This window comes from Podarcis filfolensis (assembly GCF_964270895.1).
Source record: "Podarcis filfolensis genome assembly, chromosome: 13".
Lineage (NCBI taxonomy): Eukaryota > Metazoa > Chordata > Lepidosauria > Squamata > Lacertidae > Podarcis > Podarcis filfolensis.
The window spans coordinates 30,427,282-30,448,083 of NC_139615.1; the positions used below are offsets into that span (position 1 = coordinate 30,427,282).

The 20,802-nt window shown below is 45.7% G+C and overlaps 1 protein-coding gene across 8 annotated transcripts in view; it reads left to right on the forward strand.

Moving 5' to 3' along the window:
* The window catches only part of LOC310747752 (signal transducer and activator of transcription 5B), a 99,894-nt gene extending 79,339 nt beyond the window's left edge, over positions 1–20,555 (forward strand). For 7 of the 8 annotated variants that reach the window (XM_083582786.1, XM_083582784.1, XM_083582789.1 and 4 more), the window contains 16 exons: positions 1,113–1,250; positions 2,930–3,086; positions 3,265–3,354; positions 3,561–3,735; positions 4,516–4,646; positions 4,744–4,895; positions 6,891–7,046; positions 7,768–7,947; positions 9,189–9,276; positions 9,742–10,164; positions 11,729–11,823; positions 11,955–12,085; positions 13,618–13,773; positions 15,001–15,052; positions 16,086–16,193; positions 16,916–20,555. In XM_083582786.1, coding sequence (XP_083438912.1) covers positions 1,123–1,250; positions 2,930–3,086; positions 3,265–3,354; positions 3,561–3,735; positions 4,516–4,646; positions 4,744–4,895; positions 6,891–7,046; positions 7,768–7,947; positions 9,189–9,276; positions 9,742–10,164; positions 11,729–11,823; positions 11,955–12,085; positions 13,618–13,773; positions 15,001–15,052; positions 16,086–16,193; positions 16,916–17,042 — 2,349 coding nt within the window. In that variant the 5' untranslated portion in view covers positions 1,113–1,122 and the 3' untranslated portion in view covers positions 17,043–20,555. Of the gene's footprint in view, positions 1–1,112; positions 1,255–2,929; positions 3,087–3,264; positions 3,355–3,560; positions 3,736–4,515; positions 4,647–4,743; positions 4,896–6,890; positions 7,047–7,767; positions 7,948–9,188; positions 9,277–9,741; positions 10,165–11,728; positions 11,824–11,954; positions 12,086–13,617; positions 13,774–15,000; positions 15,053–16,085; positions 16,194–16,915 lie in introns of all 8 variants that reach the window. The other variant, XM_083582790.1, reaches the window with a different exon arrangement.
* Positions 20,556–20,802: the final 247 nt, after the last annotated feature.

Here is a 20,802-nt window from a genome sequence, read left to right on the forward strand (position 1 = left end):
CTTTTTGAGGAAGTTATTTCTCCCCCTCTGGTTTCCCTCTGCAGCTCTCTCCAAACTTGCAAGCAGTGGGTGTTTCCACTTCCTTTCCACCAGCTTTCAATGGTGGAAGGATTTTCCCAGCAAAACGTGTTAAGAAACACCAGCAATTATCTTTTCTGGCTGAAAAAAAACTAATTCATGGCCCTTGTCAAATATTTGCCTGCTCCCCTCATTGCCAGTGCTACAGTATGGAGCGATGTGAAGTAACAATAAAGGGAGGTGTATCTGGTTTGTGCAAAGTGCTTTTAATGGCCACAGCCTGCTTCCTCCCCTTAGGCACAACCTAATTCTACATCCTGACCTACCTCGCAAAGTCACCTGCCATATGCTACTGGACAGTACCTCCTAGCTTCAACGATCTACCCACTGAGGGCCAAGCTACACATTACACTGTTCAAAAGTGGGCTTTATGCTGCTGCTTTTACTTGGGAAGAAGTGCATTTGAAGTGTGGGGCCCTGATCGGGAGATGTGCAGGCAGCTGGTTTTCTGCCATAAAGTCATGTCTCCTGGCTACTTTTGTGCCCAAAGGTGGTGTTTGGAAGTTTGAGCCTCAGGAGATCTAAGTAGAGCTTCTGTCCAGGCTTGTGTCCCGGCACTGTGTTGAGGTCCTTTGTCACACTGATCCCAATAAACCTGGTAGGAGGAGAATAGTTGATAATTCCCATTTTACAGTTAAGGAAGGAGGCAGGAAGGTCTTGTTTCCCAAGCCACTTTATAAGATTGCTCATTTTAAGCCTGGAATTTCATTGCTGCAATCCTCTTAATTAAAGCTTGCCCTACTACACCCATACCCTCTCTCATCTCTTCTTAATCCGTCCTTTGGAAAGAAGGGTAGAGGATTAAGATACAACAAACAATGCAGTATTTCCAAAAGAATCCAGGTATGTCAAGTGTTTGCTCTTGAGTTATATGAGGAAGACGTCCTTGATGTGTCTGGCTTTGTTACTATAATTGGAAGTTCTCCAGCCACTGGAGGTTGGGGCGATTTGGGTATATGCAGCCTTGAGTGTGCATGAGTCAGAAGCTCTATGCATGGCGTCCCCTTCTTTTAACAAGTCTCCCTCCCTGTCAGGTCCTGAGCCATGGCGGTGTGGATTCAAGCGCAGCAACTCCAGGGGGATGCCCTGCGGCAGATGCAGGGCCTGTATGGGCAGCACTTTCCCATCGAGGTCCGCCATTACCTCTCGCAGTGGATTGAGAGCCAGCCATGGTAGGTGAGCGCGAGGCCTGGCTGTCCAGGACCATCTTCAGCCTTGCAGAGGAATGTGATGGGATGGGATACTGGCAAAACTTCTGGTTCACACCACTGGCAGCATGCCTTGGCTTTCCAGGCCTGATCCATATGCCTCCCAAATGTCCCTGATTCATCCCAACTTATAAAGCACTTACACATTCTTCCTTCAGTCACCAGTTTTTCCTTCTGTATCTGCTTGAAGTATCTCACAGCTGCTGGAGATGGTTGTTGGTACCTACCTAACCAGTAATCACCACTGGTACTCTTTCAATTTTCCTGTCCTTTTTGGAAGTGTGCTATTGTTGGGCAGTCAGCTTCCTTTCAGAACATTCCTTTACCCTAGAGCAGCCCTTTTGAGTGCCATAGAGCCAGGCTTCTCCAGACATCCTTTTTCTTGTGCGTTCATGGTGCGCATGATAGTTTTAGGGCAGTTGTACACAACCCCGCTTTCTATTACTGTTTGTGCCTCCAACAAAAGTTTTGGTGCAGACATCCTGCTTCATTTTGCAATCAGTGCATGACCTGTGACCTCCTACTGAAGTCCTGTTATTGTTTAGACCAAAGGTGTTCCAGTTTATTTTATTGTCCTGCTTTTGCAGTTCTGTGGCACAAAGGGGGCCCTCTAGACAGCAATAATGTGGTAATTGTGGAGAAGCATTAGGGAACAACTAATAAAGCAGAATTATGCGTGGACGGTCCAGTATAAATTCTCCACTGGTGCAGTATTATAGCATCCATGACATATTACAGGACACACACAAAACACCCCATGAATTTGGAGGGGCCTGAACTGATAACTGCTACTTCCACCTTGCAATCACAGCTTTCCATAGCATACAGTTTCCTTTCACTGCTTCTGAGTTTTTGTTTCTTCATCCACTTAGCATGTGAACAGACATAGCATTATTTCAGTGGGTGAGACTGCTCCAGAAAGGCACTTGCCATCTCTGTTCCAACAGTTTTCTCTCTATGGATGGAGCTGATTGGCTAGTGCTTGTCGCATCACCAACCCACTTCTTCCCCACCGCAGAGTAGTTCAGCAACTATTTTAAAATGATTGTGCCTTTTGTTTTAAGTGATGGATATTTCAGTTAAACAGATGTACGTGCAGCATTTAAAAATAATAAGTTAAAAAAAACCCCAGACAGTCTGGTGGAAGTATTCATGGAAGGATAAGACTGATGGCTAAACCAGCATTCGGTTTGATTACATATATATACATGTGCCATGTACGTTTCAAAGGTGGGAGGATGCTGAGAATGCCTTGCAGGAGGAAAATAAACCTACTGTTCCTCTTTAGTGTTGTATTTTTATATACGTTGAATTGGCCTTTTTATCAGAGTGATAAGTGGACAAACTTGTATACGCTTTCAAATCCCTTCCTTTGAATGACACATGAATTTAAATTTAGTTCAGTGATTGTAATAAATCAAGGGGGGGTTGTAGTTCTTTAAAATAAATTAACACAATGTACAAAGTCATGGGTTTGCTGCATGACAGAGGATTTCTGTCCTCGTTTGAAAGTCTGGAGGTGGTGCGGTTTTCTCCCTCTTACCTTCTAATGTTCTGGATAAGGCAGATAATGATTGGCAGGTGTGCAGGGGCTGCTCTCAGGGATTGACAAATGTACACCTGGTCTGTACCCCAACTGGTAGGGACTCCATTGACCCGGAAAACCCCCAGGAGGGAGCCAAGGCCACGCAGTTGTTGGAGGGACTGATCCAGGAGCTGCAGAAGAAAGCGGACCACCAAGTGGGCGAGGACGGCTTCCTTCTGAAGATCAAACTGGGCCACTATGCCACCCAGCTGCAGGTGGGTTACAGGGGCTTGTCTGTCAGTGATGGGAAGGGAGGGCAATATGGAGGGCAGCAGAGAGAAGCTGCACTCAGGATTCCTCTTGGGTGAATGGGCTGTGGAGCTACTAGCTGATCCTCCCAACTTGTTCTACCCCCAACACTTCAGCCTGTTTGTGTTCTCTCTCTCTTTACAGAATACGTACGAACGCTGCCCTATGGAACTGGTGCGCAGCATCAGACACATCCTTTACCACGAGCAGCGCCTGGTGCGAGAGGCTACAGATGTGAGTAGGATGAAGGGCTGCATCCAATGCTGTTCTACTCAGGGCAGATGAATAACTTAAGTTCATTGTTTTCAAAGGGTGTGCTCTGAGTAGAGCTAAGTTGTGTGTTGCAACTCATAGTCTTGGGAAGGGTGCCTGTTTCCCATGCTCTGGTCTAGCAGTTCTGCTCTGCCTGCGGCAGTAACCTTCTCTCCTTTCATCTGTAGAGTCCCTCGCCAGCTAGCAATCTGGCCGATGCCCTGTCTCAGAAGCACCTGCAGATCAACCAGACCTTTGAGGAGCTGCGCCTTGTTACGCAGGACACTGAGAACCAGCTGAAGAGGCTTCAGCAGACGCAGGAGTACTTCATCATCCAGTACCAAGAAAGCCATCGTGTACAAGGTGTGTGTATGTGGAAGAGGAGGCAAGTAGTAGGTCACTCTGCAAAGCTGAAGGAAGGGCTATAATGTGCTCTACATGCAGAATGTCCCAGGTTCAATCCCTGGCATCTCATGATATTGTTCTGATACACTGGAGAACCACCAGCAGTAGAGGGGTTGCCAGTCCTGAGCTTAGACAGACCAACAGTCTGACTTGGGATCTTCTTCTTCTTTGGCAATCACTTGTAGCCAAGTAAGATTGTCTTCCATGAACACGGTTTTAACAGTGAGTCCATAAGGGGCTGTAGAGGCCAATTCTGGATCCACACATCCTTCCACAGTGGGGACATAGGTTTCTGGGTGGGAGTTGATCATGGTGAGGGTTTGCCAATTGTGCCTTCCTCTTAGCTCATTTCTCCCTTCCGTTCGAGCATCTTCCAAACCCATGATACCTTTGGTAAAGGCTGTTCTACAATTGGAGCGCTCGTAGGCCAGTGTTTCACTGTTGTCTGTGTTTATACTACATTTTTAAAGATTTGCCTTGAGAGAGTCTTTGAACCTCTTTTTGTTGTCCACCAGCATTACACTTTCCATTTTTAAGTTTGGAATAGAGTTGTTGCTTTGGAAGACAATGATTAGGCACCTGTACAAAATGACCCATGTCCCTAGGCTTATCTGTTGAAGCACAGAGCAATAAGCGGCTGAGGAGACAGGGCTGGATTTGAGGCACCCCTGCCTGGCAGGTGGGGATTATGAGGGAGACCCTGGAGGGAGCCTAATACTCTCTCCTTTCCCTTCCCAGCCCAGTTTGCTCAGCTAGCCCAGCTAAACCCCCAGGAGCGCATGGCCCGCGAGTCTACTTTGCAACAGAGGAAAGTATCGCTGGAAGCTTGGCTGACCCGCGAGGCACAGACACTGCAGCAGTATCGTGTGGTGAGCTCTACCATCTCCAGCCCTGGCCAAACTTCCGTATACACCGATGTTGCGCTAGGCAACTCCTCTATGCGTGTCTCCTCTTCTTCCTTCACAGGAGCTGGCTGAAAAGCACCAGCAGACGCTTTCACTGCTCCGCAAGCAACAAACCATTATCCTGGATGACGAGCTGATTCAGTGGAAGAGGCGGCAACAGTTAGCGGGGAATGGTGGGCCCCCTGAGGGCCCTTTGGATGGCTTGCAGGCTTGGTAGGTGATGGGTGAGGAGGGAACCAGGGTGGTGGTGAGAGGGGGAACAGGGCTTCCCAACCAGTTCCGCACTTAATGAATGGTGATGGGGGAAGGCTTAATGTAAGATGCACGCTTTTTAAGTGTTGGGGGTCCAGTCTTAGGAATGTGAGGTAAAAACTGAGAAGAGAGCTTCTTTGAGCTGTGTGCAGAGGGCACTGAGTTATAGTAGAGAAGCCTGTGAGAAGTCTGCACTAGAATAAATCAAAACTCAGTCCCAAGGTAATACAAATCATTTAACATTGAAACCTGAAATATGCAAATTTTAAGTAAGACAAGGCAAAGTGCTACGCTGCCCCCTGACCTTTGCTACCTCTCTGGCATCTTGAGAGTTACCTGACACATGTTTCGAGAAAATCTTTAAAGCCACAAGGGCTGGAAACATACTTTTAAAAAATAAGAAAGGAAAGCTTGAGATGTTTAGCAGTTTATATGCTGTAGCTTTTCTGCGCTTCTGCAGAATTGCTGCGTATACACAGCCCTGATCAGAGCTTGAATATGTGCAGCTCTGAGATAAGGGTGGGAGGCTTACAGGTTACATCAGATGGAGTGATTTCAGGCAGAGCAGAACTATTGCATGTGCTATTTAGCAAACCAAGAACTGGATCTAGGGTGAAGGGCTTGGCCGATTCTGGAAATGTACGTAGGCAGGCATTGGACTAACTCTCTTTTCCCTTGTGAGGCTTTCCCCTCAGTAAGTTGCCCTCTCCTAATAACACAGTGGAGGAATTTCATGGAACGAGGTGGAATATGTAATCCCTTCCCAAGTGACTCTCTACATACATCAAGCAGATTGCAGCATTAATCATTTAAAAACAAAAAACAACAGCAACAACAGTGTTGCAGCACTGGCAGCAGCAACAAAATGCTGCCAGCTGCTCCGCTCTAGATACTGAATCTCTAATAACTCTGACCAGGGACTGAACTTTCACATCCTGATAGTGACAAGAGCTACTACTTACATTGCAAACAAAGCACTTTTTTCAGCTGAACTTGGGAGCTGCTAAATGCAGCCCTTTATTCCCCAAATAGTTCTTGGAGAGTTCTGCAAGATTACAACTTCTTCCCCGCTTTGTGTTCAGCATATGCATGAGACAGCAGGTTGAGATCATCTGGAGACATGTTGGTGCTGTTCATATGCTAATGACATTCATCTCTGTCCTGTTGCATCCTGCAGTCTCCGTTTCAGCTTAAATGTATTGTTGAAACAGCAGTTAGCCTTTACAAGGCCACACAACAACAAAAATCGGAGTCATGTCATATCAAATAAACGCCACAATTAAAATTGCATACAGTTAATAAAACAATTTGGCATCACAAGTTTATATGGATATCATTTGAAATCCAATACATCATTAGTGCAAAGCTTACTCAATATGCTACCATAGTTGAAAGCTGGATACGAGTGAACTGCCTGAAACCTAAATCCAGACAAGATCAAAGTAATTATCGGTGGGGCTGTGACTTTGTTGGGGAAGGAGCATGAAACAGTTGCACCTTTTCACTGGGTAATCTGTTCCCTTCCCAGTGTCATTGGACTGCAACTCCCATCAGCTCAAGACAGCATAGCCAAGGATGATGGGAGTTGTAGCTGAGCCACAGATTACTTACACACACACACACACACACACACACACACACACAATCTCAAGTTACTGCAGCACTATGAGTGTTGTTCAACCAAGTCCTACTCTGAGTAGACTCATGGAAATTAATGAACCTAAGTGAGTCATGTCCATTAACTTCAATGGCTCTACTCTACATAGTGTTGAATACACAATACTCACTTTCAAACTCTTGGGAGCCTGCGTGTGCTGAAGTGTCCTAAGCAAAGTTGTAGGTAGGATGTATTGGCAGTGATCTAGTCATCATCTGAAAGTGCTATCTGGATTGAGCCATCTCACTTTGGCGTCCTGCCCGCCCCCATGCTCCTAAACCAGCTTCTTCTTTCTGTAGGTGTGAGAAGCTAGCTGAGATCATCTGCCAGAACCGCCAGCAAGTGCGCCGTGTTGAACATCTGTGTCAGCAGCTGCCCATTCCAGGGCCCAATGAAGAGATGTTGGCTGACATCAACACCACTGTCACAGACATAATTTCTGCCCTGGTGACTAGGTAATTTGAGCGGTGGTGGGGACATTCTTGCTGAAAGAAGGGAAAATCGTGTGTGGGAGAGTCATCGAGGTGTGGATGGACTTTTGTTTGTTCAGAGATGTGGGGTCATTCCATCTAATAATACACAGCAAGGTATATTAATTGAAATTTATTAAAAATAGAATGGTACATACACCAAATCATTAGCATTCAGAACCAGTTGCATAAGCAATATTTGTTCGTTTTAAACACATGTATAGCCCACCTTTCCACAGTAGAGTGCAAGGTAGCTAATGTAAATATATAAACTGATTCAGATAAAAAAAATAAAAACATGCTATAAACACATTTAAAAAATTGAAATAGATTGCAGTGACAACTAAAAATGTAAGCAGCAGCATATAATAATGCATGTATGCAGTTTATACACTCACATAAAAAAACAGTGCAAGCCAGGTAGTTCAAACCAGTGTAAGTTTTCTCTTGTATTTATGGGATGGGTTCCTCATTTTATTTGCAAAAAAAGGATGGTGTTCACTGTGGGGTTGAACTTCAAAGATTTACTTTCCTGTATCCTGCTTTCTCCACATCTGGAATTTCAACTTTTTACAACCATGGTGGAAAGAGCATGGACATAAATGAGTAATAGCAGCTAGTTAGTTATGTAAATTATTTCCTTTGCAACGTCCTGTGGTTTTTTTTGCAAATAGTTCCTCCTTCTATTTCTCCCTTCCCTCCACAGTACTTTTATTATTGAGAAGCAGCCTCCCCAGGTGCTGAAGACCCAGACCAAGTTTGCAGCCACAGTGAGGCTGCTGGTTGGTGGAAAGTTAAATGTCCACATGAACCCCCCACAGGTGAAGGCCACCATCATCAGCGAGCAGCAGGCCAAAGCCCTCCTGAAGAATGAGAGCACCCGCAAGTATGTGTAACCCTCACACACCTCATGTGGCAGGGACTCTATGAGTGATTTCGTAAGGTTAGGACAGACACTTGTGCTCATCCTAAGCCATGGAGCGCGAAGGATGGGAGCTGTATTTCAGTACATAGTTTAATTCTGTTAAGAAAGTAGAAGAAGTGGAAAATACTAGCAGGGGAGTTAGTAGAGGGAATGTTTTCACTCTTTCCATACAAGAGCAGGGGGCGGGGATTCTTAGGCCATAGCCCTTGCCAGACTTGCTCCATATCCTTGAAAGGTGTTTTTTGCCTGGCTGGAACATGTCATTGTACAGTGGTACCTCCGGTTAAGAACTTAATTCGTTCTGGAAGTCCGTTCTTTACCTGAAACTGTCCTTAACCTGAGGTACCACTTTAGCTAATGGGGCCTCCCGCTGCCGCCGCGCTGCCACCGTCCGATTTCTGTTCTCATCCTGAAGCAAAGTTCTTAACCCGAGATACTATTTCTGGGTTAGCCGAGTCTGTAACCTGAAGCGTCTGTAACCTGAGGTGCCACTGTACTCTGATAATGCATCTTGCTTGCCTGGAGGGAGGCTAGAGAGGGGAGTATGTGCAGAAACTAGGCAGAATTTGCATGTTTTGCTCTGCCCATTTTTGCATCTGGCCCTGCCCACCACTGCCATGTGACCCCCAGAATGTTGCCCAGAAGGAAATATGGTCCCTGGGCTGGAAAAAAAAGGTGTCTCACACCTCTGCAAGATGTTCAGGAACTAAGAGATGTAAATCTTGGCCAGTGTGTGAAATTCATCCTAGCCTTCAGTCCATAGAACTTTAGAAGCTTCCTTTCCTGACTGCTCCCTTGCTGCTATCATGGCTCTTGGGCTCTTATGTTTTGTTTTTCTTCCAATCAAGCAGACTTTTCACATCCTCTACCATTGTGTTGCAAAAGGTCTTGGAAGCTGACATGCTGGCAAACGTTTTTGTGGCATGGCAGCAGCCTTCCCCCAAGGCTGGCAATGAAAGGTCACAAGGCAAAAAGTGACAATTCCATTTAAGCCCGTTCAGAATCCATGTCTACGATTGCATGCATTCATTTGTAAAATTTAGCCTAATGTTAAAAAATAAATAAATCAAGATTTTTGTTGAAGCAATGAAAGGCTATGTCAGCAGGGTCGTCCTGGTGCAGAAATGTAGATGGGAAGATACTAAACTGCCTGTGGTGCACTGGCTTATATTCTGCTAACTACCATTGGTTTATTTTGGCAGTGAGAGCAGCGGTGATATCTTGAACAACTGCTGTGTGATGGAATATCACCAGGCGACTGGTACTCTGAGCGCTCATTTCCGTAACATGGTAAGACAAAGATGCCTGCACTGATTACCACCCACCCCGCTTTTATTTTTCCTATCAAGGGTCTGTTATTAATCCTCCTGATTCTGAGAGAGGAAAAATGAGCCATATATGGAGCCAAAAGCCAGGGCCAAGATGGAGCTTTGAATGGGGGGACTCCCTTGTTCCTGTCCTCCCTGTCCCTGCTCTCTGGTTTTCAGGCCTTTTGCCAGTGTTATAAAGTGGCCCCATCCAATTTCCACTTCTAGCGAGACGAGCTTTGGTAAAAATGCCAAAATCTGCATCTGAAACTCTCCAGGTAGACCGAAATACTCCGTCCACAAATATGACTCAATATATGGCGTAGCTTTCTCCTACCACTATCTGCAAGCGATGGCTATCACTCCTAGGGCCTTGACAGCCTGTGCTCTCTTTTTCTCCGCCTCCCCCCGCTACTGTGCTTGCCTCTCCCACGGCACCTCTCCACAGTCCTTGAAGCGGATAAAGCGCTCCGACCGACGCGGCGCTGAATCAGTGACCGAGGAGAAGTTCACCATCCTCTTTGAATCCCAGTTCAGCGTTGGTGGCAACGAGTTGGTCTTCCAGGTGAAGACGCTGTCCCTGCCTGTGGTGGTGATTGTGCACGGCAGCCAGGACAACAATGCCACGGCCACGGTGCTGTGGGACAACGCTTTCGCAGAGCCAGGCCGTGTGCCCTTCGCCGTGCCCGACAAGGTGATGTGGTCGCAGCTGTGCGAGGCCCTCAACATGAAGTTCAAATCGGAGGTCCAGAGCAGCCGAGGTCTCACCAAGGAAAACCTGCTCTTCTTGGCCCAGAAACTGTTCAATAGCAACATGAACCTCTTAGAAGACTACAACAGCATGGCTGTTTCCTGGGCCCAGTTCAACAGGGTAAGGGTGTGTGAGTGTGTGCTCTACAGTCATACCTTGGGAGTCGAACAGAATCCGTTCTAGAAGTCCGTTCGACTTCTAAAACGTTCAAAAACCAAATCGCAGCTTCTGATTGGCTGCAGGAAGCTCCTGCAGCCAGTCAGAAGCTGCGGAAGCCCCATCAGATGTTCAGGTTCCAAAAGAACATTTGCTTCTGGGGTTGCAGCGTTCAGGAGCCAAAACATGTGTTCCAGGGCGTTCGGTTAGTAACTAGACTGGCCAGATAACCATTTTGAGAATAGGGCATGAGGTACCATGGCCTATAGGCCTTCTCCCATCACCGCAGCTCACCCCACCCCACCTGGACTTGTATTTCATTCCATATCTATGTCTCTTTTTCTCACTTCTTCCCCTCCCTGCTGCCTGAAACACTTCATTCTGGTGCAGGAGGAAGGAAAGTTGGGTTCCAATCAGTAAGGGAGAAATGGAAAGAACACATCTCTCTGCTTGAACCCAGACAATAGGCCTGTGCCAATATTCATTTACACGCTTTGTGTTACATTTGCTTCACGTTGCGGCTTTTCAGGTTGCAAACGAGGCAAACCCGGAAGTGTTTACTTCCGGATTCGCCGCATGTGCAGAAGTGATCTGCGCGCTTTGTGCATGCATAGTAGCAGCGCTCATGGACTTTTCAGGGTGCGGCACCCCGAAAACGGATCATGTTCGTAAGTAGAGGTACCACTGTACTGGCATTTGTGTCAAGCAACCTTCCTCAGTCTGGGGAAGATGGGAGTGGTAGTCTAAAACATCAAGAAGGCACCAGTTTGGGAAAGGCTTATATAAAACTAAGCCGTTGGTGTATTAAAGAAACTTCAATCCAGCTAACTGCTTTACTTTGAACCAGCTTATTAACAAATACACATTGTGGTATCTTTATACAGATTCCACAATTCACTCTAGGCATATATGTAGGTAGGGCTTTCTGTGCACACACATAAAGCGTACCAAAGGTTTTTGGGGACTTCTGATCCTGGATCCTGGTCAGAAGTCTTTAGGACATTCTCTGGGCCACACCAGGATGTTTCCACACTTGCTCTGTGTGTAAACTGACTTGACTTGAGATGGTAGTTTAGAAGGCAATTAATAAAATAACTTTTTTAAAAAGAAAAAACCCTACAAAAACAAGTTTGGTCTAAAAGAATCCTGTTCAGCCTTGGGTTCCCTTGTTAACACAGGGCAAGTCATTCTTTCTCTGTCCCTAATCTGTGAAAGGAGCTCATGAGAACCTTTTGGGTGAAAAAATGAGTTGAGATTGCATTGTCTTTTGACAATGAAGTGCTATAGTGACAGCTGATCATTATCAAGGCACATACCAAAGACAAAAGTGTCTCTCAACTGATGGCTAGTTCTCCCCATAACTTGTGATAGTGGCAAGCCTTATTTGGATAAGGATTTACTTTACTTTATGTAAACCATTAGTTTAGGATCCAAGGACACCTTAAGAGCTTCCAGCTGTTTTACAAGACCCCAGGGTGACTGAGAAACAGGCAGGAATGTTGATCTTTCTTTCTTTCTCTTTAACCAGGAGAACCTCCCAGGACGAAATTACACATTCTGGCAGTGGTTTGATGGGGTGATGGAAGTCCTGAAGAAACACTTGAAACCTCACTGGAATGATGGGTGAGATTCCCCCATCCTTTTGCTGCCTTTACTGGCTTTTACAGGCTGCAGTAGCCACATCTTACCTTTTTGTAGACTGACTTCTCTCTCTCTCTCTCTCTCTCTCTCTCTCTCTCTCTCTCTCTCTCCAGGGCTATTCTAGGTTTTGTCAACAAGCAGCAAGCCCACAACCTGCTAATCAACAAGCCAGATGGAACTTTCCTTTTGAGGTTTAGTGACTCTGAGATTGGAGGTATCACAATCGCCTGGAGGTTTGACAACAGTGAGTTCGGTTTTTTGGCAGAAGAAATACTGCATTATGTCCTTGCCTGCTCTGAGAGTATTGAATCAAAAAATCGTTGCAAACAACAGTTAACTGTTTACCATTAACAGCACACTATTATTGTCTCTGGGGTTCTAGGTAACATTGGCTAATATAGCTTTAAGTTTATAGCTGTAGTTTATTGCATTCCATTTGTCATGTTGTGCATTAACTTGGCCCTTCTCCGTCAGAATTGCTGGCTTATAATTGCATCTAGTTTCACTTCCTGTCCTGTATGTTCCTATTAGTTGGGTTAGATGTGACTACGTTATGTGTGAAATCTTATTTACTTTCTTTGCTATTTATATTTTTATTCTGCCGTTCATCGAATTGAGCCAGGGCAGGTTACGTAAAATACCACAATTTAAAACAAGATACAATTCATTATAACCACGTGTTAAAACCACAAAACTAAACAAAATCACAAGCACTGCAAAACAAGAGTGCAGGATTCAGCAGGACGGGGTGGGGAGGAATCCACTCACTTAAAAGCCTGGGTAAAGTGATGCAGCTTGACCTCAGATCAAAAACTGTACAACAGTAATGCAAGATGCACCGGGGGGGGCATTCCATAACTTGGGGGACACCACAGAAAAGGCCCTCTCACATGCCCAAACCACACAAAGTGGTGTTACTGCTTACAGAGTCTCCCTTGTCAATGTTAGCATCTCAACTGATTGATATTGGAGGAGGTGGTTCTTCAGGTATTTGTGTCCCAAGTCATTTTGGGTTTTGTACATCAATACCAACACCTTAAATTGGTCTTGGTAGGGAGCTGGTAACCACTGTAGGTTCTTTCAAGACTGGTGTAATATGAGTCCGACTAGAAGCTTAGCTGCTGTGTTATGCACCACTTGTAGCTTCTGAACCATCATCAAGGGCTGCACCATATAGAGTGCACTGTAGTAGTCTAATTTGTAAGCTACCAGAGCATGCATCACTGTGGCTGACTTACCTATCTCAGGAAGGCCAGTAGCTGAGGGACCAGGCAGATCTGGAAATAGGCACTCATACCTGATTTGCTGAAGCAGTGATGTTTTGTAGTAGTCATAAATGTGTCTATTTATTTATAAGATTTCTAACCTGCCCTTCACCATAAGGTCCCAGGGCAGCTCACCACAATATAATATATTTTTTAAAAAAAGATGAAACCATTACAATTATAAGACAAGTGAAATGGTTACAGATAGTATGAAGTAGTATAGAGTCAGCAAAAGAGGAGGCCCCAGAGAATAAACTTACCTAAAGTGTCATAGGCCAGGGTGAAAAGGTGCCTCTTCAGCATATGGTGAAAGCTATACAGATGCACCTCTGTGAGAAGGGAACTCCGCAAAGGAGCTGCCATACAAAAAGCCCTCTGCCAGGCTTCCTCTCCCTGCAATTCTGCGTAGGTGTTTTGCTTTTGTTTGGGGATTTGTCTTTATTTCTGGTTGGTCAGCAGAGCTGCTTGTTCTGTTTCCGCTGCTGAGTTATGATGCTCTTGGGTCTTACAGCTGATAGAATGTTCTGGAACCTGATGCCCTTCACCACTCGTGACTTCTCCATCCGCACCCTGGCAGACCGTCTTGGGGACCTCCCATACCTCCTCTATGTGTATCCTGACCGTCCCAAGGAAGAGGTCTTCTCCAAATACTACATGCCAGTCCTTTGTAGGTTTTGCAGCACCAAGAGAAAACTGACCTGATCTCTTCAGGCATGGTCTATTCCCACTCTCACATCTAATCACAGACAGCTTTCTTCTGCATGCCTCTGGCAAGGGAGCCTAAGCAATGGTTACATTCAGCTGCAAGTCTCTCGTTTTTCCCCACTCTGGAATTTCTGTGATCTGTGTTGCACTGTTGTATGTGCAACATTTTTTTCTTTAGGGCAGCCTTTCTCAACCTTGGGTCCCCAGATGTTGCTGGACTACAAGTACCATCATCCCTGCTAGCTAGGGATGATGGGAGTTGTAGTTCAACAACACCTGGGAACCTGAGGTTGAGAGAGGCTACTTTAGGGGGATGTATAGAAATGACTGTAATGTTTAGCCAGGTACATAGCATAGATCAGAAATGGCTCTGAGAAGAAGCAAAAGGAAAGGGAGAGGAAAGTAGGTGGCGCTAGACTTGGATTGTGTAGAGGCTGAGAATATGGAATTGCAGGTGAAAATGATTTATTGGAAAAATGTCTTTGTCATGAATGGGGCTCCAGGAGAGAACAAGGTGTCTTTTAAAAAAACACACACAAAAAACAAAAACGATGTTTGGCAGCTGTTCTTGCAGACAGAATAGCCAATTTGCCAGAAATTAGAAAAGCTCAAAAACAGATAGGATAAAGCATGCTAGGAAGGGGTATAGGTGAGGTTTAATCTTGCCTTCTCCATGGGCCAGAGGGGTTTCCCCTGATATGCATGACCAAGTGTATGATAGCCTTTTCAGTATATTCCTCCCTGCAAACTGCATTTTCCTTGGGTGGCAGCCTAGGCGTAGGGGGTACATTTTCCTTTGTGGCACCCACCCTATGGAATGCTTTTCCAGCTGAAGTCCATCAGGCGCCATCACTGTTCAGCTTCAGGCAGCTGATGCAAAACTGTACAATAGTTTTATTTTTTTGCTGTCACAGTTCTGCATTCTATTTATGCTGCTGGGATTTGTTAAATGAGTTGTATAGCAACACATTTCTTTGAGAGCACATTTACTGTTTGTTAGCCACGTTTAGTCTCTTTGGAGAAATAGGCAGGATAGGAAGACAATAAAACAAATAAAGCAAAACAGGAAGAACAGGGAACACCAAACGGTTTCAATTTGTTCATCTATTTGCATAGAGCTGATTGGACAAGATGCTTGCATGCCCCATGTAATAACTCAGTGCCTCCCCCTCTTTTTTTCCTTTTGCAGCAAAGACAGGGGATGGGTATGTGAAGCCACTGATCAAGCAAGTTGTGCCAGAGTGAGTACCATGGCTCTTTAAAGGCTCTTTTTTAAAAATGGAAGGAAATGTAAATATTTGGGGTGGGAAGCAGATATATTCTCTCCTTTGGCTGCCATCTCTCCTCATTACCCCTCAACCAAGAGTTCTGGCCACTGCCCTATCTCCAAACATGGGTTGATGGCTTCTTCATTCGGATCTGTGTTTTTAGAAACCTGAAGGAAGCTAAATGTGTCTGGGTCTGTATCTTGCCAGCGCTATCCCCAAGGGAAGGAATGGGTAGGAAATGTACATGGTTGAGGACTTGTGGCTTTCACAGTCAGGGTTGTCTTTCTCTCCACAAACCCCCTCCCACTGTGATGGGCCTTTCCTTTTTAGTTTATTTTCTTGGCAGCTACGTCTGCTCCCTGTTTGACCAGCTTCCAGTTATGATGCGAGGGAGGGATTTTGACTTCTTCAAATACAGTCATTGGGGGGCGGTCCTTAAAACACAGGGCATAGAAGGCATGCAGGGAACAGGAAACGGAACTCCTGGAATGTATGAATGAATGAATGAATGAATGAATGAATGAATGAATGGCAGTGGGTAGAAGGCAGGACAGTATAAGCTAATTGGGACAGATATGCCGTTGCTGCTGAGGGGAGGGCGAAGGATTGCTAACAAAGCAGGATAGAGGCTGGGAAGACTGCTAAGACAGAGGTGATCCTCATTTGTCTATACAGTGGTACCTCGGGTTACATACGCTTCAGGTTACATACACTTCAGGTTACAGACTCCACTAACCCAGAAATAATACACCGGGTTAAGAACTTTGCTTCAGGATGAGAACAGATGTTGCGCGGCGGCAGCAGCAGGAGGCCCCATTAGCTAAAGTGGTACTTCAGGTTAAGAACAGTTTCAGGTTAAGAACGGACCTCTGGAACGAATTAAGTATGTAACCAGAGGTACCACTGTATCAAGTGCCCCTTCGGTGGATTTAGGTGCCCAGTGCAATGGGCAAAAGGTCCCTTGGGCATATGAGATTATTACCAATGCGGACCCCATCTGTTGCAGGTTTGCCACTACATCTGGAGACTCTACAGCTGGAGGGCCTACCTACATGGATCAAGCTTCCTCCCCAGCTGTCTGCCATCAGTCCCTGTACAACACTTATCCAACAAAGTAAGTAAGGCTGGGTGGGTGGGATATTCAGGAGGGAGCTCTCCATTGCAAGTGGGTTCTGATTCATGGCCCTTCACCCTGCTCTTCAGCAAACCTGTTATTATTCAGCGTTGTATTTAATAACTTGCTTGGTAACTATGGGCAACCAGAAATTCCATACAGGAGAGTGAGTGGGCCGGCAGGTTTCTCTGTTCTTCCTCTCCCAGGCCACTTGGTTTCTATACTGACAACAGAGGAAGGAAAGCCTGTCCCTCCTTCACCAGTAGAGGGCATTAAAAAAAAACACCCAAAAAACAAAACAAAACCCCAGGCTGCTAAGAGGCTAATTGCTAGCCTCGAAAGAAGAGGAGGCTTCTCAGTCTCCTTGGCCAACATAGAAACATGGGTTACTAGCCTCTTACCAAACCAGTAAAATAAAAAAATTGCAGGCTGGTAATTTTTGTTGGCTTATTTACAGGGCAGCTGCCATTGATGTAAGTTCTGCATAATTTTCTGTTTAAATCCAAGTTAACTCTTCTGGCTTCCTCCAAACAAGCCAGAGGACTGTAATTTTCTGAGGGTGTTGAAAAGTTGGCTTGAAAACCACAGCTCCTTCATAGATAGTTGCCCGCATTTTCAGAAGCGGAGAAGCTTCTCTCCCAACCCGTCTCCACACCCACACACACACACACCCTACACCTGCAGCCCACCTGACCTATACTGCTCCTTTCTCTCCTTCTCAGCCCCGACTCCGTGCTGGACCCAGAAGCGGACTATGACCTGGATGACTCGATGGACGTGGCGCGGCACGTGGAAGAGCTGCTGAGGCGCCCCATGGACAGCCAGTGGATTTCGCACGCCCAGTCATGACCATGCCGCCTCCCCTGGAGAGACCGTGTAGAGACTGTGAAAAATGGGGGGTGCTGCCGTTAGGGAGTACAGCTGCTGTGTGTGTGTGTGTGTTTGGAGGGGGGGGTGCATTTTCTCACCCCATAGTGAGGGCAAGCCTGCCCTGCACTGACTGGGGTGTGGGGGCTGTGCCTGGGAGGCAGTGGACCTTGTCTCTCCCCTTTCGCACGTGCAAAAGGCAGTGGAGTGTATCGCTTGGCTTTCCCATCTGCTCGGCTTTTCTCGGGCCTTCTGCTTTGGCGCACTGCCTCCTTCTGCCAAGCTGCCATATGATTTGTGTTGGGGATTATTCCCTCCCCTCCTCCCAGGATTCCACACACTGCCACGTCCTTTGCCCAGGAGCCTTTGGGCTGAGCTGTGGAGGAGAGTAGGCCTTATTTGAAGTATTTGTCTTTTGTAATCTTTTTATGTGTCTGACATTTCTTTTCTCGGCTGCTCCCAGGATAAACGGGTGTGTGCGTGCACCTGCCTGCCTCTGACCTGTGTTTCCCGGGTGCACACGTGTGTGGGCAGCAGCATTCTGCGCAAGAGACCCTGACTCAGTGGGAGCACTGCTTCTATTCGGACCCCTTTGTAGTAGCCCACTCTTACCAGGTCCCCCTGGGTTGATAGAACCCTCTGGAGTCGCTCTGTCGCCTCACCCCAACGCCATTCTTTTTGCCTTGTCGCAAGATAGTCGCTTACCTCCTGCATCATCTAGTACCTTTTGGCTTTTGATGTGCCCGACATTCTGCTCCCAGGTATCACAAGTTCAGCAGATCGCTGAGGGGTGGTGATGGTGTTCTTAAATAAGTTGCAAGCGAAAGTGCAGGAATTAGAATCAGAAACAGTGTTTCCCCTGTTAGGATTAGGGGTGGCACGGGAAGAAGGCCCCTGGATTTCATTGCTGAGTTCCAAGGGAAAAAAGGGATGCCTTGAGTGGAGATTTCTAGATGCATGGACAAAGCCTGCCCAATCTCTTCCTCTTTTCTTCTGATCCCCCAGCCTCCCACCCTCTCATTTGGCTGAACAACTGGGAAGAACAGCTCCCTCCAAACGTTATTTTTTTTACTAACCGGTAAAGCTCAGACTAACTTCAACACCAAAGTTATAGCTTTCTCACATACGTATCTGCGGAACAGGTAATTTGTTAGGAGGAAGGATTCAGCCTCCGATCTAACAGCTGCCATATTTTTCCTGGCATCGACAAAACAAGTGTACAGTGAGAGGTTGTCCTGTTCACTTTTTAAAATCCAGACTTCCCTTTGGGGTGACACAGCTCTTGAATGGTGCTCAAATGGTTAGAATATATCTCCCATCAACAGCAGGCAAATGGAAAAGCCAAATCTTATTCGAGCTCCCGGGGATACAGCCTAAGTTTGCTGTGAGGACACTGCTAAAGAATTTTAAAGACTGCTTATATTAAAAGCTGAAAAGTACAGGTGTGTGTGTTTCCACCATTTTCAAGTGGTAGGATCAGCTAGCGTTAAGAGCTGCCTTACACCAGCTCAGCCTATTCGTCAATCTAGCACAGTATTGGCAGCTCTGATTGGCAGCAGCTCTCAGGATCTCCAGCAGAAGATTCTCCCATTAAAGGCTAGGGATTGAATCTGCAACTTCGTACAATTTGTGCATGTGCTCTGCCACCAAGTTATGGACTGACCTGATCAGATTCCAAATTCCAGAAACCATTTTGAAATCTTTTGTATTGTAGTGTGTGGATATGGGGCTGGGGGGGGGGATATACCCTAATGTCCATAGTGGAAGGGGAAACATTGGATGGGTAGGGGAAGATAGAAGACTCCTTTTGCCACCGTTCTGAAAACCTGTACTTTTGTTGAACCTTCTGCTTAGTAGCCCTTCCAGAGAGGAGAGGTGCGGAACCTACCTCCTGTGGCAGATTAAGGGTATCATCAGTGTGGGAGACTGGCAGTTCTCAATCAACCCATGGGGCTTATCCATTAGGAAGTTCTGTGGAGAACTTGCCCAATGGATGATTCTCCCTATTGGTCAGTGTGGGAGATGGGGTGCAATGTAAATTTTCTACACTGAGACACAATCATGTCCTGGGCCTGACGCATTTCTTGGACATAGGGAAGAGCTGCCGCTTAGCGGTAGAGCAGATTCTGTGCACGCCGAAGGCTGCAGGTTCAACTTCCTTGCATCTTCAGGTGAAGACAACCCCACACACCCACTTGAAACCCTGACATGCCACTGCCAATCCGTGTAGATGTTAATGAGCTAGGTGAACCCAGTGGTCTATGATTCGGAATAAATAAGCTTTCTGTGTTCCTAAATTGTACGTGACACAAAGCAAGGTACCACGTTTAAGTAAGGTGACAATGCTTATGTGAAATGAGTACATACGCTTTAAAATCCTTGTGATAGACTGAAGGCTGGCAAAGAAAAGTTACAGGAGCTTTGTATGTCAATCCAGCTTCAGATTGGAACGTAAACAGTGATCAACAGTCTAGCACAGAACAGGGTTGTGATAACTTCCTGTTTCTCTTTCCCTTTGCACAGGGCACTGTGATCCACTAGTTATCCTGTGGGGCTAGTACAGGAGAGCACAGTGTTTCCATTCATTTCCGTGGAAACTGCACACAAATTCCTGGTGGTTTGTGCCTGTCCCATTTACTCTAGTGAGGCCAGGCCTGCCCAAGCAACAGCTGCAAATGTTACTAGTATTTTCGGGGTGGGGTGGGGGAAAGCACCCTAAAAAACACAACTATTGCACTATTTTAAATAGTTATTTTGCCAAAACTATGAAGAGTTTTGATGGAAAATATATATAAAAATATTTTTTTTCTGCTGATATATCACTCTCTGAAAAGTGAAGTCATAGGAGCAACTGATTTTTTTATTATTATTAAATTTGGGGAAAACGGGAGAACTCAAGGGATATAGATTTAAATGCCTTTTAGGTTTTATTTGGAACAAAAGACACTTTTTATGTGGAAAATACATATTTTGATGAAATATTAATGTTTTGAAAGATGTTCTCTAGCCCTGTGCTACTAATAAAGTGTTGTCTGCAATTTTGCAGGGGAATTAATGGCCAGTGTGTGTTTTTTGGTTAACAATGGCCACTATGGTCAGGGGAGTAAGGTTTGTGAGTGTGTTGGGAGCTTTTACAGTTTTAACAGCGAGTAGATGGAAGAAATCTCTCTGTTTTAGGGAACAGAGAACAAGAACGTAACAACTTGGGGGTTTGATTGCACAGGGATGTAGAACGGGCTGTTGGTCGCTTCCGTCTTTACTGCCCAATGCTTGGACACTGGAGTAGGGTGGAGCCAGTGAAGTTAATTGCACAAGAAAGGAAATCTCTGGAAAGGGCTAAAATGTAAGGTATTTTATTAAGACCAGCTGATTCCTAGGTTTTAGTTTGTTTGTTTGTTTGTTTGTTTGTTTGAATCATTAGCAAGGCATCTATGAATTTCAAAAAGTGCTAGAGGCTGATTCAAATAAATGTACTTGTCTTTTATGTGTTGAAAAGGAGACTGGTCATTGTGTATTTTGCTACCACCTTTAACCTTTTGAACTGGGAGCACAAAGTTAATCTTAACTGATCTGCATAGTGCTTCCTGACTATTCATTTTAAGGCTCTCCCATACTCCCATGCCTCGTTACCACTGACTGATGATGATGTAGTGCCTCTGTTGGGCGGACATGCCTTGCTCCTTCTGTCCACTTTTGGTCCCCACCCTTCACTCAGCTCTCACCTGTGGCTCCTAGAAGCTGT